The sequence below is a fragment of the Lepisma saccharinum genome, chromosome 6 (assembly GCF_977018435.1).
Source record: "Lepisma saccharinum chromosome 6, izLepSacc3.1, whole genome shotgun sequence".
Classification (NCBI taxonomy): domain Eukaryota; kingdom Metazoa; phylum Arthropoda; class Insecta; order Zygentoma; family Lepismatidae; genus Lepisma; species Lepisma saccharinum.
This window is the reverse complement of record NC_139234.1, coordinates 36,621,992-36,634,191: the sequence shown is the minus strand read 5'-3', so window position 1 is coordinate 36,634,191 and position 12,200 is coordinate 36,621,992. Positions and strand designations below refer to the sequence as shown.

At 35.4% G+C, this 12,200-nt stretch overlaps 1 protein-coding gene across 5 annotated transcripts in view; it reads left to right on the top strand.

The window, feature by feature from the left end:
- Diap1 (Death-associated inhibitor of apoptosis 1) overlaps positions 1-12,200 on the top strand; it is an 88,928-nt gene that overhangs the window by 55,908 nt on the left and 20,820 nt on the right. For all 5 annotated transcript variants that reach the window (XM_083123779.1, XM_083123776.1, XM_083123778.1 and 2 more), the window contains exons 2-5: positions 131-703; positions 5,014-5,175; positions 9,218-9,399; positions 11,538-11,605. In XM_083123779.1, the coding sequence (XP_082979905.1) occupies positions 196-703; positions 5,014-5,175; positions 9,218-9,399; positions 11,538-11,605 (920 nt within the window). In that variant the 5' untranslated portion in view covers positions 131-195. The remainder of the gene's footprint in view (positions 1-130; positions 704-5,013; positions 5,176-9,217; positions 9,400-11,537; positions 11,606-12,200) is intronic.

Here is a 12,200-nt window from a genome sequence, read left to right as displayed (position 1 = left end):
CAACATGATAGAAGCTTGAACTTCGTTCATTCCTGGACCATAGATCAAATCTGATTTCCACTTAGTGATGTTTTATATGTAACATTGGAGTACTGTTTGTGTTTCTAATGTATTATTTTTATTCTTTCAGAACTAGGATAAGTATCTGCTAAGGGCAACAGGGACACACCAGTAACGTGCCGACATTTGTTGTAGATGGCTCCTGGAACAGCAACACAAGAGAGAGGACTTTCAGATACTCCCCCATCTACTTCATCACTTGTATGCGACAGCAGTGTAGGAGTTACATTGGAGCCACGTAATGGTCTTGTGCATTCCCAATCATCGCCCATTCCCACCCTATCTTCTCATGAAAATCTTAAAAGTGAACTTTCAAGAGTACATACATTTGAGGACAGGTGGCGTGTGACCTATATTAAACCAGAAAGACTTGCAAAAACTGGGTTTTATTTTCTTCAGCCTCCTGATATCGTGAAGTGTGCGTTTTGTAACTTGGAAGTTGGGAAGTGGGAACCAGGAGACGATCCAGAAAAAGAACACAGGCGCTGGAGTCCATATTGTCCATTTCTGAGGGGCATGTCAGTGGGGAATATCACAAGAAATGGTGTCATTCAACCAGGTAACGGAAATCCTGGATATGATGTTTGTGGTACAGGAATGCAAAGAATGCCGCATTCAGTTCCGGAGAGGTCTCAGAACTACGGTTAGTATTCAACAGTTTTCATAACTTAATTTTTAATCATGTGACTGGAAGATAGATAAAATTTAGTATCTCGCTGCAATGTTGAAATTTTGTTTGATTTTATTCAAATAAAGATTTCCAAGAAAAACAAAATTGTCTAGTGTAGTTTTCCTAATATGTGCAGTAGTATGTAAGAAATCAACAAGTAGGTCAAGAAGTCCATAAAAAGTCAAGGAATTATACTTGTCATAATGAATTTTTGCTATCACAATGATTGATAGATTTAGTTTATTTTTTTATTTTACTTCACTTCACTTTCTGTCCCTGTTGTTTAATCACATAGATGAGAATGAATGGTGGTAAGATAAGATGGATGAAGGTACAATGAAATACAGTAAACCCTTGTTAACACAAACTCGCTTAAGACGAACACTCGGTTAACATGAACAAATTTCGGTTACCACGAATTACGAACTGTTTTTTAGTCCACTGCATCATATCTCATTTAACACAAACTTTCAAAGTTTTTCATATTTTTTTTCTGTTGTTCCTCTGTCATTCCTCTGCTAGGTATGTAAGAAATCGCTCAACAATCTCTATCATCTTGTCAACAATGAACTTATAATGTATTGTAACCAACAAATTCAGATAAACAATGTGTTCAAATGTGTGTTTTTCTATTCTTTAAAACATAGCCAGTACGAATAACATCAAGATTAAAACTTGGGTGCATTGCTCGACAATCGCGATCATCGCGTCAAGAATGAGCTTATATGTATTTAACCAACAAATTCAATTGTGTTTTCAGATGTGTTTTGTATTTAACCAACAAATTCAATTGTGTTTTCAGATGTGTTTTTCTATTTTTTGAAACTTACGATAAACATCAAATTGCAAGCACTAAGATGGGAGTCATGGCCAAGATGAAGTAGAAATAAAGTTTGAGTCCCCGGTTAGCATGAATTTTTTTTAACACGAACTCTTGATTTTTCGGTCCCTTGTGATTCGTGTTAACAAGAGTTTACTGTATATAGGGACGACAACACGAGCCGCACATAAGATTACACTGGCTGTGTGTTTAGACACCAGAGCCTCGCTAATCTGCAGTTGCCATCCAAGATGCATTAATAGAAAAGCAAGTCTAATAATCTTGTTAAATACAGCTTCAGTTTTCATCCTAACTGGCCTGTGGTATGGGTTTTATATTAAATAAATATTTATTTTCTTAATTGCTAATTTCCAACTTTACCTAAGCAGGGGTCGAATAAATAAAGGTTAACAAAAACTAAAAAAAGAGGTAATGAAAAAGTCTTGAGAATTTTAGACACCCTGGTATAGGTGTGTGCAAAATTTTTATGTAATAATACCACAAAGTAAGAGATTTATAGCTACAGAGCAATCCATTGAAGTGTAGATCATCCGTCGGTGTTTGTGCTATTGGCAAGTGAGGCGCTGTAAGTGGGAATCGTGTTTGGCGGAATGCATGTGCCGTACGGTGGTAGTCCGTATAATACTAAGGTAACCTTTTTTCATATTGCCTTTCAACTTCACGTTCCTAATGAGTTAACACACATGAATCGTAAATAAATACATGCTGTGCAGTAGAAAACATTTGCTGAGCCATACATAACACATAATACACTAGAAAAAACACAATTCATAACAAGCACCCTTTTACTTCAGTTACCAGCCTAATAATGAAGATGTCATACAATACAAACCCAGGACCCTCATCACTTCAGTCTTCTGTCTACTTTGAAGACCTCCGTAAAAACCGGTTACTAGTCCACCTCGCCAGCTTACATTAGTGTGTCTCTTAATAAAGATGCAAAAAAAAAAATGTGTGATCATCGAAGGCGACTAGTTTGAACACCTCCTTTTGTAAATCTGGTATATAAATAACCTTTGAAAATAATTACGGAAACTGTTGTGCACTTGCTTCATCGACACACTACAATGCCAACAAATGGCCGGAATTTCCTTGCTTGCCAATAGTGCAAACACCAACTCTGTGGTCTACCCTTCAATGGATCGCATTGTATAAAGCATAAGTGTGTTTACAGTTATGCATGTCCTGTCGGGCTTTGAGTGTATATCTCTCGTTTTGCCTGTGCAAGCATTATTCTTTTGAACGTAGAAACTCTCAATTCCGAACGCTATCTAGCGTCCATGCAAACTATTTGGCGCTCAAGGAAAATCCTCTCCCTGCGCACTCGCTATGCAATGTTTTAAAATGTAACATGCAATGTAACTTTTAAAACATCATTTCATTCTGATATGTTTTACATGTAGTAATGACAAAAAAGTAGAGTTGGAAGTGGTTTAACGGAAATGCTTTCAGGAAAAAATAGTTTTTTCCCATGCCATTTTTGGTTGTACTTTTTCACAAAAGTGTCTCAAATCAATGAAAATACAGGAGTTGGCAGTATTTTTCCTGTTCTATGGCTTTCGTTTATCTCCCTACTGTAAAATATACTAATTTCTAAATATAAAATACAATTTACAATATGAAATTTGTAGCTAGACATAAACAGTGTTTTCAAAAAAGCTGGCTTTTTTTGAATGGGTTGTTCTTTCCGAGTGTTAATCTTCATATTTTGGAAGGCTTATTAAATACATCTATGTAGTATAAACGTATTCACATAAATATAGTAATTTTGTATGTGTTTATAATAGAACCTAATAGTATGATATGTTATTCAATGTTTGAATTTGTTATACAAACACATACATGAAGCAAAAAAGAAAATACTCTACCTTTTGAATATCTAGTATCAAATCTCTCTACATTAAATTTTGTGTTCAGTAAAATATATTTGTATTCTGGCTCTCCAGTACATGATGTATAATTTGGTTAAGGCGAGGAGGGACAATTTCCCCTAGGTCTTTCTCGCTGGAGCAGCTGCTGATCATTGTTGCCAACTTCGCTCTTTTGGAGCCAGATCTGGCTCTTTCGTGCACTCGTTTGACTGTGAACTGTGGCACCCACCCTCTGCCCCACTATGATGCCACCACTGGCTCCGGCCCATAAATACCAACTTTTGCCAGGAGTGTACATTTTACACGTGACGTGATATTCGTATAGCCATAGGCTGCGTCACCCACCTCTTCTTTCCTCCCCATGTATTTTTATATATAGCGCTGTGGCTAAGATGAAGATGACAATTTTGTTATCCGGGAACCCTTTATTTTCGATTTTATATTAACATCCTTGGATTATTGAGATGGGTGATGCCGCCAAATCTAGGCAGTGAAAACTAAGAATAAATTGCCATCACTTTAAAGCTAACTGTAATAGCAGCACCCCCACCCCTCTGACACTTTATGCAGCCTTTGTTAATCTAGCTCCTTGAAAGTCCTCTTTGGCTACATTAATGGTGAAATTTAGCTCTATTATGCACATCAGGTTTGGCAACACTGCCAGGATGGACGTAGGAGGCAAAGAGAAATGCACTAGGCTTATGGGACCATTATTTTATTCGTTCTCTCGGGAATATCAAACATCCGATGACGTAGAAAAGTACATGGACGGAAAAAGGACACGTTGAACTTTGTCATAGTAGTAGGAAAAGTCGAAACTCCCATTTGATGAGACGTAACTTGAAGTTGAAGTTGATGTCCCATAAGGAATACATGGGATGCGGTAAATACTAATTCATCATATTTTTCAAAAATCGTAGAAGGCTTAATAATCAACTTAGGAAACCGCTTCCACTTGCCACATGGGGAGAAATTCATACTCTTCATTTCTGGCGGAGATCTTTTTAGTAGCATTGCTCATTCCGACGATATTGGAATAAATGCATGCCTGGTGCGTAATTGTCCCTCTTCGCCTTAAATGGCCTCTAAACTTGGTTGCTGAGCAAGTATTGATGTATTTTGGCTGCATGTTGCAGTGGTTCTCACAGCCCAGTAAATTTATTTCTTACATGTCAATGCCCTGAACCCAAAAGTTTCACTCATAAATACATTTCTGATCTTCATAAAGTTTATATGGAAATTAATGTGTGTGTGTGGGTGGGATGCACAAGTATTGCTTGGTGTTTCACTGGTGCAGAAATGGTTCGAAGTTTGCTTAGCATTTTGTTTCAATTTTTTAAGCTCTCATTGCATAAAACAGAGAGAGAATAAACTTTGGGATGGACAATTTGCTTGGTAATACTTTTGGATCCCACTCTACACGATTGTGGGATATCTAAGAAAAGCACATTTTTAATGTCTCAAGCTGTAGGTAACACTAGGATTAAATGTGTTTTCCAAGTTAACACTAGTGATCATTTTGAAGATTGTCATTCAAAATTAATTCAATATATTCATATTTTACCTTTCAGAGAGTCTAAAAGTTTGGGAAGCTCTTGGGGCAAATGAACACCGTGGTCCCCAACACAAACAGTTCTGCACAGAGGAACTAAGGTTGAAATCCTATGAACATTGGCCAGTGTCCATTAAGCAGAGGCCGGAATTACTAAGCGAGGCTGGTTTCTTTTATACAGGTATTTGTGAATTCTATTAATATTTATGTATAAATTTCCACATTGTACTTTGACTAACTGCATGTATATTATTAGATAAAGTTGACCTTATCTTCACACAACATTCCACCATATAGGCTACTTTTTGTGCTTTAGAAGTGCATTTAGAATAACATTTTTTGTGTATAAAAACCCCTTTTATACACAGCTGCAATTCTCATGTGAAAATTATTTTTTTTCTGATAGATGTGTTTAGGGATAAATACAGGGTGCCCGGTTGGCATGGTGCCTGAAATATTTCCACCTGCTGGCTAAATTTTCAAATTCAGTTCTGGAAAACATTTTTTTTAATGGGAAATTTCCTTTTTTTTTTAATTACTAGTAGCTGTTTTCTTTAAATCTCTGCTGGAAATTTTTCCAATTCGTTCCGATAGCCAATATGAGTTTTTAGACACACTATCTGAACCGATTGGTCAATTGTAATGAATTGGTCTTTATTGGAAAGTAGTTTATTGTTTTCAAAATATTGCTTGTTAAAAATTCTTATATATGCAACTGTAAATGCAATGGAGAAATCATATAAAACAACTAAAATAAATTTATGGTAAATCATGGGGAATTTGTAACTTTCACATACAAAACGTTTTCAAATATATGAACATGTTGTTTAATGCACCTATAGAAAATCAAAAAAACATGCTGCTTCAGTGATAAATTGACATGTTGTTCTTCCTTTATATATGTGAAAATAGCAACAAATTAGGTTAATCAAAGAATCTGATCCACAACACTTGAAAAAGTGATAAACAAACAAAACACTGTCGAGATCGACTTAGTTGATCAAAAAAATGCTCATTTTTCCAATTGCATTACATACACATAAGGATAACCATGGATAGTCCATATTGCAAAAAATCAAGAATTAATATGAACATTTATTCCAACTACTGGTTTAAGTTTGAGTTGGTTCTTAAGAAAGAGTTCTTCTTAGGTATTTATTAAGATAATTCGGACTTCAGTAGTATGCATTAGAATTCAGAAGAAATTCAGTTCAAATGTGCTGTTTTTCCAATGAACTTGTAAATCACAGGAAATGTGGTGTCAAGAATTAAACTAACTATGCTTTGAGTCAAAAAATTAATTTATAACATATTGATTCTCCAATATATACAAACTTACAATTGGATACAATTCACCAATTGAAAATTGTCTTCTTTTCCAATTGGTTTCAGTTGAGATTCAGATTGAAACCAATACATTCCAATAGAATCAGATTCATTCCAATTGGAACCAATAGAAAATTCCAGCTTGCTTTGTGTTTTTTGTATCATGTGTACTATTAAATCAGAATAATAAACATACAATTGTAAATTTTTTTCACTGGTGCTAGATGAACTTTAAAATCTGCACCAATATGGCAAGAGTCTGCCATGTATTAGAATTTATTGCATAGCTATTAATGCTGTTAATGGTTGAGCCTTCTTTAGGAAGACCACTCCGGTGCAAGAATTAATTACTCTTAATCCAGTCTTGTATTAATGGACTCTGTTAGTGTTACATCACAGCAGACTACTAGCTGGGACTGAGTCTAAGAAAATAAAAACGTGCTTTTTTTTCCTATTCAAATACACTTGAGTTTCCCATTGCAAAGGGTAACTTTAAGAATCGTGACAGCAGTTTAGAGACGAAAATTTGATGTGCATCGTACATCAATGTAAAGATGAGATTTCGGAGAATGCGTCTATATATAACATATGCCTTACAGATGAGAATGTAAAGAATAAATTGAGTTGGAAAATGAGTAAAGTGAATGTCAGAAAGGAATCCGATCCGGAATCGCAGCTAATGGCCGCCGCTGGTTTAATTGCCTCAGGCTGCTTGTCTCCCATCATCCATAGCAGCAGCATGACCGACTTGAGATCGGGTGGGCTTCGGCTGTAATCGGAAGTGTAATGTTATGAAAATGCTTAATTTCTTACTACGGTTATTCTTTACCTTATTCTCTGTAAGATATGTATGATATATAGTCGTATTCTCTGAAATCTCATCTCATCTTTACATCGATGTATGACGCGTATCATAATTTTGTTTCATAACTGCTGTCACAATAATTGAAACTACCCCTGCCAATGGAAAATCCCATTGATTTGAATTGGAAGATAACACGTTTGCCCATTGTTTAGACTCGGTTCCAGCTCATTGTCTGCTTGTGACCACCACTAATGGACTCCATTAATTAAATGTCTTAAGGACACATTTAAAAATATGTAGGTTATGTTAGTTGGAATTATGGCTTTTTTAGCTCATATTTGCAGAGAAAAAAGACTCCCGAGGAAAAGAAGCTGACACTTGAATGAACTGTTTTCAGTTTTGTCTACCCTTGGATATGTGTTCACCAAACTAACTGGTTGTATTGATAATTCTTGGTTTATTATGTTATATAGTGTAAATATTACATTTTTTCATTTAAAACTTGAGTAATTTAAAATGCTAGAAATTTTTCATTAGTACATTTTTCTTTATTTCCAATTGAGTACTTATATTTTTTGATAGACAATTGTTGCTTAGAATTTGAAGTTTATTGCTAATCACATGAATAGAATTGTGTAACAAATTGTTCCACTGATTAGTTTTGAATCCTTATACATATACATTTGTCATAGCTACCCCACATAATAATAATAATAATATGTATATGATGAAAAATTCTAAGTTCTACATCAGACTTGTGTGGCACAAGGGAATTTCTCTAATGTAATATCAGGTACTTTTTAAATGACACTATGAAGACATGTGTTGAAAAGAACATACTTATTATATTTTGTATAAATTAGTGAAAATAAAAACACTTTTAAAATTTTATCCAACACTTTACAAACATCACATTTGTATAATCACTTGTAATGATTATCATGCAAGAAAGCAGCTTTTGAAATTTGGAGAACTGAAGCTGATTTTCTGATTATACGAAAGTGTGAAATGAAAGACAAGCTTCTAAAACATTAGATTGCTGTTTTTGTGTTGATGATGTTATGCATATATGACAGGTACATTAATATGCTGTTTATTGCATGCATCAATTTTGATATTTTTAGCTGATACTGTGGTACAGGGGTGCCCACAGAGGTGCATCATGGGAATTATTTTTGGGGGAGGGCAACATTTTATAGTGTAGCTACCAATTCTGTATATATCTACACAAAAATGGGGCAGGGGTGGGGTTGTTTTATTTGATTGACTTGTTATTGATTTTTAGTTATGGTTATTATGTACAGTTTTTCTACCTACTTGTGGAATGCGGAGTTCCAGGTCATCTTTGACTGAACGGAGTAGGGTCTTTTTTTCAGAGGCGGCCGGAGTACACCGAATACCATGCGAGTGTGGGACACTGTACATAGGCCAAACGGGATACACAATTGAGCAGCGACGGAATAAACATCAGCGTAATATCAGATTATTCCAACTGGAAAAGTCAGGACTTGATGAACACAGCATCACCGAGGGACACAGGATTTTATTTGCCGACACCAAAATAATTGCCAAATGTGCCGGTTACTGGGACTGACTGGTAAAGGCTCAGTCACGCCTGGAACCCACTCCTCTGTAAAAACAAGACACCAACCAAAGAGAATACCAGGATCCAAAGCGAGTCAATAGGCAGACAGAGTCCAAACTCCGCCACATCATAGTCATATATAGAACACACTGGTCTTAATTTTTACATTCCCTGAAGATGAGAGCAATGTATGCCCTCGAATCATTGGAAGCTAACTCCAATTTAACCTGGCTAGTAACCTGAGAACACCTGCTCAAATCACTTCACCAGGAAAGCTACAATTACTATTATGTAAAATGTTATTTCAATTAATGTCAAGGTAATATAATTATATTATATTGTTCCGCAAATTTTGTATGACAAAAAAATTGAGTAAATAATTTGGCATAAAGGTGAGAGGGGAAATGTTCTCCCTTTTTGGGGGGAGTACGTCAGGTTTGGGGGGCAGGATGGACAACCCCTGCTTGGTAAATTTACACAGTAAAATGAAATTCTTTATTTTTTCAGGCAAAGGTGATCAAACTATCTGCTTCTATTGTGGTGGTGGTTTGAAAGACTGGGAAGACAATGACGATCCATGGGTGGAACATGCTAAGTGGTTTCACAAATGTGCCTTCCTCAAGTTGAAAAAAGGGCCTGAATTTGTAAAAAATATACATGAAAAACACACAACAACCCTATCACCTGAGGTATGTTTATTTTCTAACTGAAAAAGAGCTCAAGCACTTTTTAGTGTGTTCATGTATTGAGTTTTATGATTATGTATACACATATGAGTGTCATTTCAAACGTTTTGCACTGTAGGAACTATTGTTTTTACTCATAAAGTAATGTCCCATTTTTTATTACACCCACCTAATGTTTGAGCATCTTCATTGTTCATATGTGTGATTGATATGAATTTCCTTGTGGAAACAGATGTAACTCACAATGTCAGTGTATGGTGGGTGTAGAAGCAGTGTCTATCCATATTTTATCACACTGTTACAATTCATAACTTCTGGTTGCTATATCAGATCTGACTTGTCCCTTGGAACGATAAATTAAGTCCCATTTTTCAGAACAGGGAGCATAGCTATTGAAGTCTCCTCACAGATAGCATGTTAATCGGAACATCCTGAGAGTCACATATGCATGTTTTTTGCTTGTAGTGTGCTTGCTTTTTCTTGCCTTATTCTTGCCACTTTTGTCTAATGACACTGATGAGATGAAAATTATGAAGGCACAGAAACACCCATGCCAAGGTCAAGATTCTATATCTGGAACCATCATCGTTGAGATCATGAATTGAGTTTGGCCACCAAGTTCACTTCAATACTTTTGAAATGACCCTCGTATCTTTGTTAATTGTTGACATTGTCTGTGATGCTACTCCAGTTGTGAAATTATGTGCTCGTAACCTCTTGTGCAACTCACATGAACTGGAAAATTAAGGTAATTTTAAAATTGTGGACATTGGTCACTGTCCTACATTGCAGTACCCAATATATACATATTCCTAAATGGATGTAGAAGGAAGGTCTTAACTCGTTTGTAAAATACAGTATTCAGCTTTACATCTCATTCAGTTTAACTGGATTCTCTTGGGAATGAAACATCACTGCTCCAGCACAAGTATACAAGGGATTGGCAGCTTGTGTTTTTAGTTGTTTCACATTCCTGAATGTTTTCAGTTGAACTCTGTCTGGCTGCTTACTGTAAATTTTACAAATTATGCAAGGAAAGATCTTCCTTTACTATTATGCTGCCTTATGGAGCAGGGCATGCTGTTTCATGTGAAACCTGCTATTGCATTTGAAAGCAACAATAATGTTTGGCTTTGACCTTCTGTTTTTCATGCCAGTGATGCACAGGAAGGTCTCGTATGTGTGTGATTTATCTAATCATCCAGTAGATGTTGTAGCAGAAATAACAATGGGTGAGTATCTATACCCTAGTTATATGGTTTGCAATCTACGAATTTGTTATATCTACTGTATTTTTAACTAGGACTGTAGGTGTGGCATTGTTAACTGCTGTGTGTGACCTGTCGTAATGTGTTGCAAAATCAGGTGACTTTGACACGTCGCAGATACGGTATTAGTCTTTGTGGTTTTCTTTGCTATTTCATCAGTTCAACTATATTTAATTATTATAGACTTGTTTAACTGGGATAGACGTAAAGTAAAAACAACAAAAAGTTGAAAGAGCAATGAAAGTATGAAGTAGATGTATGTCCTGTTTATACCTTTCTATAGTGATAATAAATGCTTCCTGGTTACCTGGAAAATATTATATTTTTAGAAGCTGGTACAAGTTAGTTTATTCTGTAAGACCAAACAATTAATGAAACTGGTTATGCATTAGTTAAAAACAGGGTAGTGTCATAGGAAAAAGTCAAGAAATGACAATAGTGAGTGTGTTTGATTTTTTATTGCTGGAAAATCTTTCATTCTTATAGAAATATAAATAATGTTCTGAATTTGAATTTGTTGTGCTCTTTTTGTGTACAATTTGAGTATGTGGCGGGGTTTCAGTAACAGTTATCAATAGTTATGAACTGTATTCCTTCACATTAATCCACACACAATAATTTTCCTGATCCTAATACAGTATACTGAACCTTGAATATAAATACCCACCTTCTGGGTATAAAACTCTGTATCACAACTAGTTTAATATCAGTAATTGTATTTCAGTAAGTACAGAGTTTATTTTCAGTGGAATGTGCCTAACATTTTGTTTCTGTGATCTTTTAAGTACCATAAATGGTATATAGTGCATTAGATGATTTTAAAGCAAGTTAAAACCTGAAATGTGCCAACTTTTCAATTTTTTGTCTTTGCAGGATGCGAAAAATCTTGAACCATCATCATCATCATCATCATCATCTACTGAGCAACCAGAAGAGACTTGGTGAGTATTCACAATTTGTAAATAGGAGAGAGATCAAGGAGTTTAAATTAAAAATACAAACATGTTTTAAATACACTTCTTACATAAGTATGTAACAATTCCATGTTACTTTTGTGAAAATCAACAGTTTTCTGCAAATAGTGACAGCGAATCTCTGAAATACATGGAATTATTACATATATTTGTGCAAGAAATAAAAGAGCTTGATAAACGCAAATAATTTTAACCTTAGCGGATGAAGCCTCATGTGAGTGTATTCCTATTGAAGCTGGCTGTTCAAGCGCATGCGCTACAAATTTGAGGCGAAGTACAAAAAATTCATAGCTCGAGAACTAATTGTCATAGATAGATAAAATAGATTTTGTTTACTTTTTTATGGCTTGTAGCAGAGGTAAATGTATACATTCCACCTCCCAATTATTAGTGTTAAAGGAAGAAGTGGTGGTACATTCCTACAATCATGGAAAGTTTTGTTGAAATCAGACTAATACTTCATGGCTAAAAACAAATAACCTTGTTTAAAGCAGCAGTGGAACAAGTTCCTGAGTTTCGCTTCTTGTCTCGCCACTATGGATGCTGGTTGAAATATTGACAG